Source organism: Symphodus melops (genome assembly GCF_947650265.1).
Source record: "Symphodus melops genome assembly, chromosome: 19".
NCBI lineage: Eukaryota > Metazoa > Chordata > Actinopteri > Labriformes > Labridae > Symphodus > Symphodus melops.
The window spans coordinates 15,197,141-15,214,156 of NC_136709.1; the positions used below are offsets into that span (position 1 = coordinate 15,197,141).

Genomic DNA, 17,016 nt, shown 5'->3' on the forward strand with positions numbered 1-17,016 from the left:
ATTTAAAAGGCAGATATCTGAATAAGAATAAAACATTGGCTGTGACAGGACACGAAGAAACCTACATTTCATCTGCAACATTTTAATGAACAGAAACAAATGATCATGTATGTCATCGAGAAGATGAGAAATAAAGCACCAAACGCTCCAATAATGTGTTTGTGCTGCAGGAACTTTTCCTAGGGAACATGAAACTTCAGTTCAGTCAGGTACCAAGGCTGTAGTTTGTTTGGAGGAACCGGGGGCCAAATTCAGTGACAAAGTGCAGCGATGAACTTCAGCTGGTGCGTCATCATTCAGAAAACAGGGATTTACTTTTATGTCGATGATGAACGATAGATTCTCATGTTGTATGCAGACTAATTCTTTTTCTGTTGTTGGCTTCTTTATCAGCGAAATAGCAACGTTAACACTTCTCCAGCTCTGCTTAAGGCCACAGACTGACTGTGTTACAGACAACAGTTAATACAAAGAACATCAACACGACTTTTTATGTGCTTCCTCCTGGGTCCGCCTGTATTTGAAATGATCTTGGTTAAACTTAAAGCTTCTTCAGATGCAGTTACACTTTTTAGTTCCTGGGATTATTTTCTCTGGTCCCCTCGTTCCTGGATTTTTTTTGTTGTTGAAAAAAAGCACTTTATTTATGTTGGAAGGAAACTCTTGTGCTTCAGAAGTTCACAATATAATTTAATGGACTCCTTCACACGGGCAGAATCCAATAAAAAATACTTGAGCACACAAAGTAAAGGGACACTTAAAGGCACGGTCTCTGAGGAAGATGCAGCACGAATCATATTGTATATGTGCGAGTTGTAGAAGTGTTAGGAGTCAGACAATTCACTTGTAAAAACCCTAAATGTTCAAAAAGTGTTCTCAAGACAAGTCCTGCTCGTGTTGACCTCAAAACTCGAGCAGGACCGTCAGCGGCTCCAAAGAGCTCAGGACGATTTCCTGTTTCTGTCCGTAGACTCCCTGCTCCAGCTTAACGCCGGCCTTCGTGCACTTCACTGAGCCCAACATGAGCTCTCTGCAGACGGACACCAGGTTGGAGAAGAGCTGGGCGCCCCACCACGGCTCACAGCCGCCTTTGTACTGCATCCGTCTCTTCGCGCTCACCGGCTCTCCGACCAGAGAGTCCTGAGGGACGAATAATACGCTTCCTGGAAGGTCAAGAACGGAAACCAAGTGTCGGGTGTCTTTTCGGAACAGTTTGGTGGTCATCAGAGTTCTCGCTGTGGGCGCGGCAACAGAAAAGAATAAAGAGGCAGATTAACATTGATGAATAACGTGGTTTGGGTATTAGTGCTTGGAATGTTGTTTTCACTGCAAAAAAATAAAACTCCCTTAAAGAGAAGATGAATCTATGAGGACGCCTCACAATGTCGATATGGCAGTGATGTGCAAAAACATAAATAGAGTTCAGATAACGTCCATCAGACGTGTAAACAAAAATGAGAAAAACACAATCATTTTACCCATTTCATGCGTGACGTCCTCGGTGGCTCCCTGGAAGAAGCTCACGTACACAACCATCCCGTACTGGATCTGAGAACAGAGTGAAAATACTCTTTCAATGTTAGTCATAGAAACACAGAAGTGTTATCTCACACTTTCTGACGTCTAAAGATCACGATGTATGCCCTCACACTTTTCAAGCACGACCTGAATACTCATTCTTTGGGTGTTGAATCAAGACAGAGCATTGACAATTGTCAATAAAGTTTCATTGAAAAGTTCCACTCTCATTCATAAAGAACAACTCACCTCGGCCCATTGAGCATCAGCCCCGTCCAGGGCTGGTTTGATCTTAACCTTCGCCTGACTGCACTGCTGGATGACCGTCCGAGCCTGAAGTCTCCTCGGCCTCCGAACAGTAGCAGGGCTATAAACACAAATGAACAGTTGTTACAAAAGATTTAACGCTGCTACTAAAGAAAGCTGTGCAGGAATGTGTTTAAGTGGTGCTAGATGTTCTACCTGTCCACCTCAGGAGGGTTAGTGGCTGCCTGTGTCGGAGCAGAACCAGAGACGGTGAAGACGGGCCAGGGTTTGCTGCTCAAGGCCTTCACAGGCTCAAGACCACAGCTGGAGCTCCTCTTAGCCGAAGAACCTCCAACAAGTTCTCTTTTTCTTTTCTCCGCCCTCTTGACCCCACCACAAATCTGTTTTTCTGTTGATATTTGAGACTTGGACTTTATCTTTTGCCTCCTGCTTTGACTGTGCTTGCTTGTGGCTTCAGGAGGATTTGCTGTTGCTGCTGGATCTTGTGGTTTAGATATGACATGAACCTGGACGTAACGCGTCCTGCCACTACCCTGAGAACTTCTTGTTTTGTTCTGGTCCTGGTGTAGTGTCTTTACCTCTGATGGACCTTGGACACTGTTCAGGTTTTCACCATGAATTTCAGAGCTCTTTGTTTCCACCTGAGCTTCAGGCTGAGGAGGAGTCGATGTGTTAATAGTCCAGACTTTGGCCACAAAGCTGGTGTTATTGGTCGTTTTGTGGAAGATCATGGGAGTTTTGGGCTGCTGGTTGCCAGGACTTCTTAGATGAAGGAGGATGGGAGTTCTGGGTTGATGGTTGGTGGGAGCTTCCGACTGCTGGGATAAAGGGATATCTTATGATTTCAATTAAAGAGAAAAAGTGAGGTTTACTAATCTGCCCTACAAAGCAAAAAGGCAGTAACTGCAATTTTGGTCAAAAATGAGTTATTATCATTTTCGTGACATTCATTGCATCCTTTATTATGTAACAAAATATCTTGTCTTAAATGTGTATCGTTTTGGAGAAAAACATTTTTTTTTTTAACAGTAACTGCAAAAAGCCCTGGTGAAACAAAGCAAAAACACAGTAAAAGCCATTACTGTTTTCTTGCTTTGTTTCATACCAGTTACTCGTGCTTTGTATTACTAGCCTACATCTCAACCATGTTACTGCACAGTGATGTCACAACTTTAATTGAGTCACACAATGCTGTGGTCTATTCCAAATGAACTGTCCCCATTTGGGCCTTCATGGAACTTGAAATGTGAAATACTTTTTAAGCAGCCATGTCAGCACCAAAACACTGACCAAAAATGGTCAAATGGCTTTGGGCATAGTATATCCATGTTCAGGAAAACAAAGGATTCCAATTATTCTAAATGCAGCATATCTAACACAAGCTGTGATGAAATGTTTTTTGAAGAATATGTAGTTACTGCCTTTTCCCTTGGTATTGTGGCACATTTTTGGTAAGCAATACAAAGCAAGAACACAGTAACTATAAAATGGGGTAAAATATCAAATAAAATATGATGATTGATATGTACAAAGAATAAGCTCATATAAAGTAACAAAAATGCCACATGTCCAATAATATACCTACAACTACTTAGGCTGGACGAGGTGATAACTTTAGAGTCATTTTTCTCAGTTCTGCACTCCGCGTAGTTACTGCCTTTTTGCTTTGTAGGGCAGTAATCTGAACTGCAGATTTCGTCAGAATCCCCAAAAGCAGAGTCTGAGTCTGACACAATATGTTTCTACTTTACATCAAGGCTTCCTGTGATTGGACGTATTTATAGTCTCATTCAATGAGTGGAACAGAACAGAGCTGCGAATATAAAGCAGCTTTGTTAGCAGCTCTTTCCTCCCATCGGTTCATTCAGACTTCTGCAGAAATGTTACCCCCTGGCAGGAAAAGTTCAGAGTATAGTGTGGGTCGATAATTGTGTTGTTTGCGTTTGTACACGCAAACTTTCAGGACGTTTTTAGTTATGTGAATATGTTAAACTAAAACTATTAGTTAGTAACAGAAATAGTAATTCAAAGTGCTCACATAAAGAAACTAAATAAATATAGTCGCTTGGATTGTTAGTGTCGGGCTGTGGCTTCTTTGTTTTGACGTGCTTGTACCTGAAGTAGAAAACCTACCGCTCTGTTCTCCGAGTTTGTTGCTGGCATCCTCTCTTCATTACCAACACTCTCATCAGCGTCATCTCCATCATCAGCATCTTCATCGTGACTGTAATAATCATCATCATCATCATCATCGTCCTTCCCACTGACAAGAGAGAGAATAATAAGACGTCATTTAAAATACAGAAACTTTTCACGAAACTCCAGCTGTTTTTTTCCCCTGCAAATGTATGTGTGACTGCTGCATACACTGTTAATATTATGTTTATTGTTTACTGCTGCAATTAAAACTACTTCTGCTCTTATCACCGTCAGCGGCTCCAGTGTTTACCTGCTACATGACAGATGCACTGAGTTTACACAGAATTGAAAGTGTCATTAAATTGTGGCCGGGGGCCCGGAGCCAGCCCACCTGTCTAAATCACTGTGTATCTGTGGTGATCTCAGCTCTTTCAGGTTCGGGCCTCCTGCTCCTGTTCGGTTGTCTGGTTTCGGCTTCTTCTTCCTGCTGCACTGCGAGCAGCTGTCGATCCACTTCACCACATCAGATCTCATGGTTTTCCAGAAGTACCTGCCAGAGATCATTTCAAGAGAAACATCCTGACAGTAAATAAAAGCACCTCCAACATGAAGTGATAGCGACTGTACATTCAGGTGCGTCTGCCACCTCTATCAGCGTTCCAGGATTTTCACACCTCTGTGTCTTTGACGTATTATCTGCTCCCTATTGGCCGAATAAGATCCCCTCTCACCTTTCATTGAGCAGCCTGAGACACTTGTTGACGTCCAGGTGGTTCAGCTCGTTGTGATAATCCAACAGGGCCGTTTCCACTTGCTGTCTGTTCCTCAGAACCAAACGCACCCGCTCTCCCCTCACCATGTGGAGCTCTTCATCTGAGGAACCAGGAAACAGAGTCTTTATGTACAAAGGTTGTAAAGTGATGTTAAGCTTCGCAAGCATGCAGCTACAGTACTTTGTTTGCTGATTATTTGCCAGTTTTTCTTCTTGTCTCAAACAGTCCTCCTCCATCCATCACATATACTTAGAAATGACTTGCTATCATGCTATGGTTAGACTGCTTACATGCAAAGTTTTTTTCACAAAGCTTTGCTTTATTATTGACTGGTTGTAAAAATGTATATCGATTATCTTCTATTAGACTATTAAATTATACAATTAAAACGTTGTTTTTTTTTTACCTTTGATTGTAAACTGCTTGCAGAACCTCCTGAAAGTGTTTTTCTCTACGTAGCTCAGTCCAGGAGGATAGGTGCGTTTGTGCAGGTAGAGATCCACGGCATCATACTTGGCAAAATAGGCTTGCTCACACTGCAGCAATAAATGATAAGCATCATCTTGTGGGTTTAAAATGCACAACAAAGATGATTGATAAAAGGCCCATGAATAATTTTTCGGACTTTTGTCAGTTGAAACACCTAAAAAAATGTATAACAGACCTCATCCCCGACAGCAGGCTGGGCTGGACCGTTACACGATGCCTGTGGAGGAAAAAAGAACATGTTTTCACACAATACTAAGATTTTTTTTTTTCCCTTTACCATACTCGATTGAACAACCGCTAACCAGCCTTACTGCTGAGTCACCGTGGACCACGAGGGTGGGCACAGCGTCTGGGTGGAGGAGGGTCTTCTCCCCGCTGTGGTCAAAGCAGTCCTCTGTGAAATGAACCGAACAGACCGATGACCAGAGCCGAGGATGCCAGTTAGACCGACCCACAGCTTTCAGCCACTGAGACAGCAGATCATTGTTGTGAAGAGGAAACCTGAAAGGGAAAAAGTAGAGATTGGAAAAGGTTCTGAACAGCTTTGTTAAGTAAAAAAAAGAAAAATAAGGCATCATTTTTACTCAACTTTTAAAAGGAGATTAAAATCAAATTCAACTGGTTTAAAGGTGTAAATGTGTTCATACTTATGGAAGGTGAGGCCGAGGCCTCTCTCCACCGGCCCGCAGCAGTTGGTGCAGTTTTTGACGCTGCAGCGGAGCCACTTCCTCTTGGTCCTGCTGGTACAGGTGTTGCAGCTGGAGATCCAGCGGGACAAGTCTCGGGTCATGCTGGCCCAGTAGAAGTGCTTTGAGATCTCTTTCTGGCAGATTCCCTGGCTGTAGTGACCCTGGTTGTCATGAAACTGTTGCAGGATCGAGTTTACCTGGAGTTTTTACAATATAATAGAGAATAGATAATGGAGTTATGGGCGCCATGTTTAACATTTTACACTTGTACGGCTCGTGACTATATGCAGTTACTATTGTAAGATACCATTCAGAGATTGTCTTAACTTTGCAATTTTACATTTGCATGTTATTGTGAACAAAAATATGATGCATATCTGATAGCTCCCACTTGTACAGAGGTTTATGCTGGGTTATGGTTCATTCTGGTTGAGTGTTATTTGTTCCTTTTCCAGTGACTTGGGCTGCTCTTTCTTTCCTCACACAAGATTTATATTAACTGTAAAAATCATGCAAACCTCTTCTCTGCTGCGCGGCACTCTGAGAGGAGGCGAGACTCGTGTGAACATCAGAACTCCATCTGAAACAGAAGAGTGTTTCTTAACACATTTGAGCTTAGCTTGATACCATCCCGGGGTTCATTTAAGAATAAAGAAGGCTTTGTTTTGTCAGTCTCCCACTCACCTATTAGAGCAAAGCGCTTGGCCATCCTTTTTAGAGAACCTCTTTTTATCTTGCTTTGCATTGGTAAAACCCTGTGGCTCAGATACCTGCAGAAGGACACAAATAAAGGCTCAGTTAAAGGGAAAGTTCAACTTTTAACATGTGAATAAACTGTTCAGATGATCACGTGTCTACCTGGTGATTTGGTTGTAGGTTTGAAAGCTTGACTCGATTACTGTCTGCCTTTTCTTGTCCACCTTGAATGTCTGGAGCGACGTGGAGTCCTGGTCAGAGGGTGGGAGGGAGTACTGGTGTTCATGAATCTCCATGGATGATTGATCAAAGGCCAGGTCCGACGTGTCCTTGCTTCGTGAAGCAGCAGCTGCAGCAGCTGTAGAGAGGATTTCTTCCAGACTTTTTGAGCGAAGGAAGTCCTCATCTGAGGTGACAGGACCCTGAAAACAAAGGACAATGATCGGATCAAGTCAAACACGCTAACACAGGTTCTAATTTTCCCTGATGTCACTGTGCATAAGTCCAGTAGCAGGATTGTATTCTTGATTCACCACGGCTTCCCCCCTTCCTCAAACCTCTGTTGCCCTCATTCATACTGAAAGTGTGGTTTTTATCACCTCCTGCTCCTGCACTGTCACAGGGATGATGGTGGGTACAACGTCTGGTAGCAGAATCACCTGACCCTCCTCGCTCAAGGTGAAGCAGGACGAGTCAAAGTGTCTCGAGCAGAGGCAAGACCTTGTGCGTAGCGAGCCTTCATCCCTCTGAGCCACCGCCAGCCATCTTCGCCGCTGCTCCGCCTCCTTCGGAAACCTGCAGGATGGACCAGTTTAGTTTTCAAACCTAAAACAATACTGAACAGAAAAGCTGATTCTGAAAGTAGATACTTTTAAGGTCCTCCATGCAAAGAAAATGTAGACCTTCTCCAGATTGTTCTTCAAGAAAATACACACATGTAGATGATTATAATAATAATGTTGTAACTTCTATTGATACCTTGTTTTGCTATGTTTTTTCTCAAACTTTTTTTTATTTCGAACAAGTGAAGGAATAACAACAACAAAGTCAATAAATGATAATGAAAACAGGGTTGTAAATACGATGTCTGACCTGTGGAAGCTGAGCTCAGGGTAAACGTAGCTCGAGGCGTCGCAGCCGTAAGCCAGGCAGAACTGGACGGGCCGGTCTGGTGTTTTGGTTGGAGTCTGCCTCTGACAAACAGGACAATCTTTAATCCAGTTCTTCACTGACTCCGTCACTCCAACCCAGTAAAACATCATCTGGAGAGACAGAGGACGATTCATTCACCATAGTTTTATAAAAGTCTTTGATTGAATACACGTTTTATAGTAATCTTGGTTTATGTGATCTGTTTTAAAATAATCATTATCCAAACTCACCATAATCTCCTTTACTGCCCGGACCCGTCCAGCGTGGTTGTTGTTGTCATGGTAACGGATCATTACCTCTCTGACTTCCTCATCGCTCCTGACAACACGGAGCAGGCGGCCTCTATAAGTGCGCCATAAACAGCCATCTAGAGGACAGAGGGATGAACTACAGTCAACCCAGTCAGCTACATGGGAACTACAGAGGCTCATTTATTTGAACGATGTTTGGTGGGTGGAGCAGCTTGAAAAATAGTGTTTTCACACCAGAGGAGGATTGATGCATTTTTATCACAATACCATGCATAGGTTCATGAACTAAGAATATAAAGAAATGTGTGGAAACTACATTTTTTTTCAATTATGGTAAGTCACTACATACAAATGAAGAGCTGCTGCTAAAAGAAGATATTATGTATTGTTTTTAACGTATAATATATGTTATATAATTGCTTGTTTATCACTTGTAGAAAGTATTTTACACCAACTTAAAAAGTTGCTAATCTCTCTTTCTTCAAATCAATTTCAAAGCAACACGTCTTGCAAAAATAAATCAATTCATGTTTAAAGGAAAAGTAATGAGGTCTAAAGGAAGTGCTGCATCAGCAGCAGTGCATCTTGTCTCAGTGAGTATGTGATAGTGAACGTATGGCCCTATTGTTGTAAAGACTGAACACACAACATGTGCCAATATGAACACTTATGAGCCCCCTGATAGACACTTTTTTTTTTTAACCAGAGAAAAGCTGTAATTACCCAAGCAACTGTTTGCAGATTGAACAGCTATTCTGTACATTGGGGGGGGGGGGGGGGGGGGGGGGGTCCAAATATATCAGTGTAAATGTACATTACCTTTATAGAAGAATTTTTTACTAGCAGCTCTGGTAACTTTCTTTGAAGTCTTTGATGCATCTCCAGGATATGTTCCTGTTCGCACAAACTGCTCCACCTTATCCAATAAATCAAAAGAGGGCATCTGTATGGGAAGAGAGGACAGAGAGAAGTAATCAACTAATATGCTATACATGTAGGTGTTATCACAAGCATTAAACCGGATTTAGAAAATAAAGGTATCAAGATCAGCCAATTCATTGACTATCTTTCCATGACAAGATGTTAAAACAATATTGATATTCATTTAATTGTTAGATATGTATTAGGGTGGATAAGAGTGCTATATTAGTAGATTCCTGGCAAGTTTCCTTCACTTATTGTTGTTGCAGCTGTTCGGAATATGTTTTCCTTTCGTTATAACGTTTCAAGAATTAATAATAAATCATGCTAAGTGAAACAAAATGATAAATTAGACAAAAAGTAAGACAAACATATTTGTTGAAATAACGCTTGATAGGGTTTTATTTGTTGACAATTAAAAATATAAATGGATTTTATTCATTTATTTTTACCTTTAAAGGGTGAATTGGTGAATTAAAAAATAAATGCACTCCAAATTCACTCTAATCTTCTTTAAGATAAATGAATAACGATGAAAATGTTAAAACGTTAATTTAAAAAATCGTCAAAGTTTGTCAACTAACCGTTTCCTCAGTACATCTTGCGTCCGGTAAACAGAAATGTTCGTTACACCGTCAGCAGCTTTCAACAAAAAACTGAAGTTTCTGTGTTCTGTTTTAATACCAACATGTTCACAAAAACAAATTGATTTATTTTGCTTCATCCAAATGTATATTTATATTTTACAGAGTGATATATATCGAGTCAAACTGATAGCTAACTGTAGCGTTAAGTGGCGAGCATTTTAAGCTGGCAGCGGTTACTTTCTAATTTCCGGTGATCGAACTTTCACAATAACAGTTCAAACTTATCTTGTAACTTAGTGATTTAAATTTATAGAGCGCAATTGAGACAACTAGGTTTACAATGATTTATCTAATTATTCAAATTAATGGGAATGTGTTCACAATGGCCATCTTCATATGAAATGTGAAAAATGTGAAGTTATATTTAACGACTCCAAACAGATTAAACAGGTTAATAAACTACGGTTATATTATCGTCGTGTAAGCAAACATTCAGACATGATTTTAAAAACATGCTTTCAGACAATGCTACTAAGCATTTCAGTTTGAGTAAAACATGTGCCTACTAGTTCTCAACCATTTAAAATAAAAATACAGGTCTCAGTTTGTTTTGAATCGTCCTTCACAACGTCTACTTAAACGTATGTGCTTTTATTGAAGTGGGAACGGTGTTATACCGGAAGTGTTGATGCTGCTACTCAATGCTGGCTTGAAAAAATGGTAGTTTGGGCACAGGTTGTAAACGCTGCTGTAACCCAAGCTAACTGAGGGCTCTCCATTTCCGTTCCCTAAGACTTGGCAGAGCGCCTCCTACTGGTCCGGAGGAGATATCATCTGCACAACACCCCATTAACAATCACTTTTATTTAAACGGGGAACCTTGAACTATTATTTTGATGTTACGTTTTAGGCAGGTTTATTTAATAAATCTAATACCTATTGATCTCATTTTTAAGAAAAACAATCCTCTCAAAATTGATTTTTTATTTTATAATATAAATTGAAGAATGCCTCTTGTTTTCTAATTACGACATCCTGAGAGAATTACACAAAAAAGAATAAAAAAAAAAAAAACATTGCAAAACGGTTCCAAATGTGTTTTTTATAGAAAAGAGACATTGCCAGTGTGGTTGAACAGTATCTAGTCTTTTTGGATAATATTTACATGTTAGATGTAAATTGAGAGATATTTACAATATCGATTATTTAAAAAGCCCAATGTTTTGTATTTCCCCAGAGCTCAGAACTCCATCAGATGTGTGTAGGGTCCATTGGTGTCAAGCTTCAGAACTTGTCTGTTTCCATACGTCCCATGTTTCACCGTCACTTCAGCTTCACCTGAAGCAGCAGCAGCAGTCAGTTCCTTCTCACACAGAGACACAAAGGTGCCATAGAGCCGTAGTCCATCCTCTTTACCGATGTTGTTGTGGTACTGCATGCCTCTGCCTTTGGCCTTCCCACCCAGCGTGGCCTGAGGAACGACTAGCACGTTACCAGGAAGCTCCATCACTGAAACCAACTTCCCCGAATCGGTTTCACACAGACGCAGGTTTAACAATGCTGACACTATATAGGGAGATAGAGTAGAGCAATGGTGTTACGTCAAATATCAATGGTTTTAGAGAGCAGTGCGGAGCATGAAGGGGTCAAAACAGGTAGGTTACAAGGTCACTGACCCATCTTTGGCAGGATTTCATCAGTTGCTCCTTTAAAGAAACAGACATAGATTACCATTCCTCTGTCAATCTGTAAAGGAAAACACACACTTCAGCAACACTGACAACTATCATCTATTATGTGCTACAAAAAGCATTGTAGGTGGAGCTGGTCTTTATCCCTCGGACATTTCTTGCTGTTAACTGACTCACTGTTTTAGTAAAAAGAATTGTTGGTAACAATGATCTCTGTCTTTGGTTCTTATTTTCCTTCTTAAAGAGATTCCCTGTCATCAAAATCAATATTTTCTTTTTCATTTTTTTTCATGTCAAAGTTTCACTTACTTTTGTTATCTAATGTTAATTATACTTTCACTTATTTAATCTGTGCACAGCTCTGGGGTGTATTGACATGTCAGAATCATCTTAACATCCAAATAGTCAATCAGATGGAGATAATGAGCTACATTAAACAAACACCATGTAGTCCTGTCTCACCTGTACAAACTCAGCCTCAGAGTGTTCATCTGCTGCTTTCACCTGAAGTCTGGCCTGCAGACACTGCTGCAGCACCGTCCGAGCCACTGGAGTACTACTGCCTTTCTCTGTCATCATGAACGTTTACCCTCTAGGATTTCTGCCTAAACTCTCTACACTACAGCAAGGAAAAAGCAGGCTAAATTTGAAATATCCTGTAAACGACGATCAGAAAAATATCGTCTGAAAAGCTGTCAGAGCTGCTGATGAATGGCAACGACAGATCGAACAGCGCATATAAAACACACATGCAAAACACTTCCGTATAATGACTGAGAATTTTGCCCAAAAGCAGCATAGTTGCGCATTATTTTCGCAAATTAGTAAGCTTTTTTTTAAATTTTAAGTTTTTTTAAACATAGTTTTTTTTAAATGCAAAAACAAAAACAATATTTAAAAAGTGTTTCAATTCACATGACAAAATAACGGGAATAACGAAAGTAACAAAATCAATTATTATTATGAACTCATATTTACAAATCAATTAAGGTAAGGTAATAACAGAACGAAAGATCTACTTACCAAAAATGTTGGAAAAGTAATGTAAATAATTACACTAAATAAGGTTTCAGACTACAAACCGATTCTTTGTGAATTTAAGATACAATAGAAAACAACTTAAAAAAAACAGCTGTTGATGGAACCTAATTACTCTGTATAAAACATTTGCATGGACTGCAGCTTTTTTCAGGTTAAAATGACAAGTACAAACTAGGTCTTTATAAAATAATCCGTTAAAAAAGAAAAACAATAAACAAACGAATTGCGCCCCTTCTCTCTCTACAGTCCGTGTTCAAAACGCGCATGCGTACTTTGCGCAGCTTTGAGGCCCACGAGGCTGCTGATCTAAACAGCTAAACATGGCGCAGATCACATACAGCAGACTCTCCCATTTATTGAGAATATCCGCTGATAAAGGTTCAGTTTTACGAAAAGGACCTGAGGTAAAAAACACAGCTTCGTGTTGTCTACAGTTCATACGCTGCCAGGTAAGATGATTATATGTCACTGTCATCAAATTTCAGTCCAGCTAGCTCACAGCTTTATGATGAAGTCAAGACGTGATGCAAGTTGATGGGCCGGAAGTTTATAAAATAAAAGCCGCAGTAGGTACAAATAATCGTATTCAAAACTAACGAGCAAGAATGTCATGTATATTTTTTGTTGTTGAATGTTTAGGTAAGTTGTTTATCAATCTTAGTCTTTATATATACTCTCGCTTCGCTATAGAAATGTTTTGTTTTTCTTCGGCTAAAGCTTATTATGAAAGTAAAGTTTTTATTCGGCCGGATTTTGACATACAGCTAAATTGACAACACATTGTTTATAAATGAGAGTTTGAATAATAGATCATTCGTATTTTATGTTATATTTATAATGTAAATAATAGACTTTTAGAGTGTTCTTGAAAAAAATTTAATTTCTGATGAGTAATATACACAGTTTATACCCTTTTATTAAAATTTAAGACAGTTGTGATTGGTCACGTAAACACCAGATCAACAATGTTTTGAAAACACTCAATGTTTTATCAAACTTCATGTTCCTTTCTGTTTATTAAACATTGATGTTTTAGCAATGGCGTGGATAAAGCTAAGTGTCGTGTAAAGTCACATTTACATACTGATGTGTTTAATCCTCACAGCGCTCTGTGGACAGTAAAGCTTTACAGGAGAGGCAGAAACAGCTAATGGGGAAAGGCCTCCCAAAACAGAAGCCAATCACAGGGGTCAAACAAGTCATTGTTGTAGCTTCAGGGAAAGGTGGTGTGGGCAAGTCTACTACTGCAGGTACAGCATGACTTTACTGATTTTATTATTATTATTCAATCATTCAATCTTTCTTTTTTTTAATCTCCAGAGAAAATAAACTATACGCTTCTGAGTTTTTTAATTGAATAAAAAACATTGAACCACAAATGTTTAAGCTACGTTTCACTGGTGTTAAATGTCTGTTTTTGTTTTCTGCAGTAAATCTGGCTCTTGGATTAATGGCCAACGATCCAGTAAGTAATGTTTTTTGTTGTATTAATTTTTACATTTACATTTAATTTTTACAGGCCTTTTAAAGTACTGAAACGCTATCCCATATAAAGCTGATCAGTTTATAATGTGAGGAAGTGATTCATTTTTCAATATGCTTAACCTCAGTGAACACGACAGTAGCTTTGACCTCACAGTTGGTTATTATTGCCGCAATACAAAAAATAAAAATAAAAGTAGGTGAAAGAAACAAGTTGTTTCATTCATTTGAGCTTCTCAAAATGACAATGATCAATGAGTTGTAAAATATCGTTATCGAAGGATTCTATTTAATATATCTCTGTTTCTCCCACAGTCTAAGTCAGTTGGTCTGTTGGATGCTGATGTTCATGGTCCATCAATCCCCAAACTCCTGAACCTGAAGGGAAACCCAGAGCTCAGTGACAGTAAGGCACATTGTTTATATTTCTCCAACTATTCCTCTCCTTTTCTCACTAATGAATAAAGCCTAGTCATTGGTTTCGCTTTGAAACCACATTAGGTCTGGGGGCATTCAGTTGTCCAGGTTTTTTGATAATTTGACCGTCTTCAGCTGTTTTCTCTCCTTCCCAGACAACCTGATGATCCCACTCACCAACTACGGGATTCCTTGGTGAGTCATTCCAATCGTAACATTAAGTCCTCATGTCTCACATATTCACTCTTCGTGTTCTGGAGAAAAAAAAGAAGTAGCAGCTGGTGCCTGTTGTGTGACTTTGTCCTTGTCTTCCCTCTCAGCATGTCCATGGGTTTCCTGGTGGAGGATGTGGCTCCCATCGTGTGGAGGGGGCTAATGGTGATGTCAGCTATAGAGAAACTGCTCAGACAGGTGAGACAGCTTCTCAAAATGATAGTTTGAAGACACCATACTGAGATTGGACAAAAAAAAAAATAACTGTAATTAATTTTGGTGTGTGTTGGGGTGTTTATGATTGTAGGTGGACTGGGGATCATTGGACTACCTGGTAGTTGATATGCCTCCCGGGACAGGGGACGTCCAGCTATCAATCACACAGAACATCCCAGTAGCAGGTTAGTCCTTTTCTCTCTCTCTCTCTCACACACACACACACACACACACACACACACACACACACACACACACTGCTATTTGTAGCACTACATAGTATGAGAGTATAAGAGTTTTCCTGATAGTGATAAAAGTATCATCTAGAACTGTCTAAATATGGGTTCTCGGTGAGTATGCAAGAGCATTAATCCTTATAGTAATTTTTTAAGCCACTTTTAAGTTCAAACAGTCTGACAAAATATGATTAGCCTCCTGAAAGTGAGGCCAAAACATTTAGAGCTCCCTCTGCTGACTGACTGCAGTAAAAGTCATGAAGTCACCTCCTTATTAACAGCAGACGGGTCAAACAGTAAAGTAAAATTACACGTTAAAAAAATTCTCAAATCTGGAGTATGTAATTATAGTGATCATAGTTATTAACAGACTTGTATAATGTAGAAAACGTGGTACTTTTTTGAGAGAAAAAATGTAGCTCCTTGCAGCATCCTCAACAGGATTAGCAGACTGAAGGAAAACTGGAAAGAAAATTAACATTACAGTCATTGAACTTTCTATAAACATGAGTGACTGTTGCTCCAAACTGAAACAGGAATCAGTTCTGCTTTGGACTGTGCTGAGGGATCTTTGACTTGTTCTTGTTGTTGTTGTATAGTTAAAAGTTTTATGATACCAAATTCACCTGTGGTGTTTCGTTGTGCAGGTGCCGTTATCATTTCAACACCGCAAGACATCGCTCTGCTAGATGCCCGAAGAGGAACTGAGATGTTCAAGAAAGTTCATGTGCCGGTAATCTTTGTGTCTTGTCAATAAGGAGGCTTAAAGCCTGCCTCAGCTCCAGCTTTTTGTTTGAATCAAAGTTGGGTTTAGACAAATCTCCCAATTTGGTGACAGCCATCCTTGAGCTTCAACGCTCTGCTTCAGAAACCAATGAGTGACATCACTGAGACTATGTGATCATTTAGACAGGTTGAGGGGTCCAACACCCGTAGACTGTTTTAAATGTTTTGATACACACACAGGTTTGTGTTCCTGCAGGTTCTCGGTCTGGTTCAGAATATGAGCGTTTTCACGTGTCCCAACTGTAACCACCAAACTCACATCTTTGGCTCTGACGGGGCCAGACAGCTCGCTGACACTCTGGGAATCAAATTCCTTGGTAGGTACAGAAGCAGCAGCTCATTTAATAGAGAACAGCAGGTGTTCTTTCTGTTTATGGCCACTTAGTTTGAACGACGTGTGGGAGCAATGTCTTATTCCCCCGTTATGCCAAAACAATGAGGCATTTATTGTAGTCTAATTAAAATATTGACACTGTACTCTCCTTTTACACATCTATGTTACTCTCCAGGTGACATTCCTCTTCATCTGAACATCAGAGAAATGTCAGACAGAGGGACTCCAGTGGTCATCTCTTCCCCAGACAGTCCAGAGGTCTTTTTTTTATTCTCCACTATTTTATAATTTAATTCAATACTTTCCTGTTTACTGTTGAATCTTATTTTCTATTTTTTTACATTCTTGGTTGTGACAGTTCTTTGTGTTGATTTGTGTGGGGTTTTTTTTTTATAAAATATATTTTTTGTCACCCTTGCTAAGTACTTTAATCAGCATATTTGTGTGTATGTTTATTTTACAGGCAGAGGCATACAAGAAGGTTGCATCTGTTGTTGTCCAGAGGCTAGAGGAAGTCAATACCTGATTTGCAGCTCCAACAGGAAGTCAACCTGTTGACTGTGATGATGCGTACGCCTTTTCAGCAAACAACATACAACAAACATGTAAAAGCGATGTTATCTACAAAACACATACAGCAGTAACACATAGACACTTTCTCTGTCGTAACGCACAATAAGTTAAATTCAGGAGCACAGTGAGTGTAATGTGTTTAAGTACTGCAGTATTATTGAATGAATGTGACTCATTATGTGACTGTATTTAATAAAACATTGAGATTAAGTCTGTCTGTCCATTATCCTCTGATTAAGACATTTTAGTATGATTTAAATATCAGGACTGCAATACATTGAAACATTTCCACTTGAGACGTTTTATTGTTTAATTTATTTCTTCATGAGTTTGTTTTTTTATAAATCTTTATTTAACATGTTCTGGAACAGAAGAAACAAGCGAACAGAGTAATTAATACAGAATAATGATACTAAAGAAGTCAGGGGAGTTTCAAATAAATACATTAAAAATAGAGCATAGCTGAATGGTTTTTGCTTTCTTATTTTTGTAGTCATAGATGGGTTTGATGTACTGTCCCGTTTCCTTACTCAAAACAATAAAAC

The 17,016-nt window shown here is 39.6% G+C and overlaps 3 protein-coding genes across 5 annotated transcripts; 1 reads left to right on the forward strand and 2 right to left on the reverse strand.

Annotated features, from left to right (window-relative positions):
- Nucleotides 1-66: 66 nt before the first annotated feature.
- LOC306840755 (uncharacterized protein) lies at nt 67-9,750 on the reverse strand. Of its 3 annotated transcripts, none has more exons than XM_079370243.1 (19): nt 9,480-9,750; nt 8,794-8,917; nt 7,954-8,090; nt 7,664-7,833; nt 7,171-7,366; nt 6,734-6,993; nt 6,560-6,645; nt 6,394-6,455; nt 5,834-6,072; nt 5,498-5,687; nt 5,362-5,403; nt 5,104-5,233; nt 4,656-4,797; nt 4,316-4,474; nt 3,919-4,048; nt 1,981-2,600; nt 1,768-1,885; nt 1,479-1,548; nt 67-1,235 (listed from the first exon to the last, which is right to left on the reverse strand). In XM_079370243.1, the coding sequence occupies exons 2-19, from the start codon at nt 8,915-8,917 to the stop codon at nt 904-906; spliced, it is 3,207 nt and encodes a 1,068-aa protein (XP_079226369.1). In that variant the 5' UTR covers nt 9,480-9,750; the 3' UTR covers nt 67-903. The 3 variants fall into 3 exon arrangements, with proteins under 3 accessions (XP_079226369.1, XP_079226367.1, XP_079226368.1); XM_079370241.1 differs by having other exon boundaries at nt 1,981-2,603; XM_079370242.1 differs by lacking the exon at nt 9,480-9,750 and adding an exon at nt 9,348-9,471 and having other exon boundaries at nt 1,981-2,603.
- Nucleotides 9,751-10,567: 817 nt separating this feature from the next.
- On the reverse strand, nt 10,568-11,961 carry LOC306840757 (D-aminoacyl-tRNA deacylase 2-like). The gene is made up of 3 exons (XM_079370245.1): nt 11,636-11,961; nt 11,159-11,228; nt 10,568-11,048 (listed from the first exon to the last, which is right to left on the reverse strand). Exons 1-3 carry the CDS (start codon nt 11,750-11,752, stop codon nt 10,723-10,725), a joined length of 513 nt encoding a protein of 170 aa, XP_079226371.1. The 5' UTR covers nt 11,753-11,961; the 3' UTR covers nt 10,568-10,722.
- A 505-nt stretch (nt 11,962-12,466) lies between these two features.
- On the forward strand, nt 12,467-16,681 carry nubpl (nucleotide binding protein-like). The gene is made up of 11 exons (XM_079370246.1): nt 12,467-12,663; nt 13,320-13,464; nt 13,645-13,679; nt 14,012-14,102; nt 14,269-14,308; nt 14,434-14,524; nt 14,634-14,727; nt 15,426-15,511; nt 15,761-15,881; nt 16,074-16,156; nt 16,362-16,681. Exons 1-11 carry the CDS (start codon nt 12,535-12,537, stop codon nt 16,422-16,424), a joined length of 978 nt encoding a protein of 325 aa, XP_079226372.1. The 5' UTR covers nt 12,467-12,534; the 3' UTR covers nt 16,425-16,681.
- The last annotated feature ends 335 nt before the right edge of the window (nt 16,682-17,016 follow it).

Excerpts from the sequence above, each read along its gene's own strand:
- LOC306840755 (XM_079370241.1), bottom strand. The coding sequence starts at position 8,917 with ATGCCCTCTTTTGATTTATTGGATAAGGTGGAGCAGTTTGTGCGAACA. Across the intron at positions 7,834-7,953 it reads GGGCAGTAAAGGAGATTATG|ATGATGTTTTACTGGGTTGG; the intron begins GTGAGTTTGGAT and ends CTGTCTCTCCAG. Across the intron at positions 5,688-5,833 it reads CTCGGCCTCACCTTCCATAA|GTTTCCTCTTCACAACAATG; the intron begins GTATGAACACAT and ends TTTCCCTTTCAG.
- nubpl (XM_079370246.1), top strand. The coding sequence starts at position 12,535 with ATGGCGCAGATCACATACAGCAGACTCTCCCATTTATTGAGAATATCC. Across the intron at positions 13,465-13,644 it reads GGGCAAGTCTACTACTGCAG|TAAATCTGGCTCTTGGATTA; the intron begins GTACAGCATGAC and ends TGTTTTCTGCAG. Across the intron at positions 16,157-16,361 it reads CTTCCCCAGACAGTCCAGAG|GCAGAGGCATACAAGAAGGT; the intron begins GTCTTTTTTTTA and ends TTTATTTTACAG.
- LOC306840757 (XM_079370245.1), bottom strand. The coding sequence starts at position 11,752 with ATGATGACAGAGAAAGGCAGTAGTACTCCAGTGGCTCGGACGGTGCTG. Across the intron at positions 11,229-11,635 it reads CTGAGGCTGAGTTTGTACAG|ATTGACAGAGGAATGGTAAT; the intron begins GTGAGACAGGAC and ends TTTCCTTTACAG. Across the intron at positions 11,049-11,158 it reads TGAAATCCTGCCAAAGATGG|TGTCAGCATTGTTAAACCTG; the intron begins GTCAGTGACCTT and ends CTCCCTATATAG.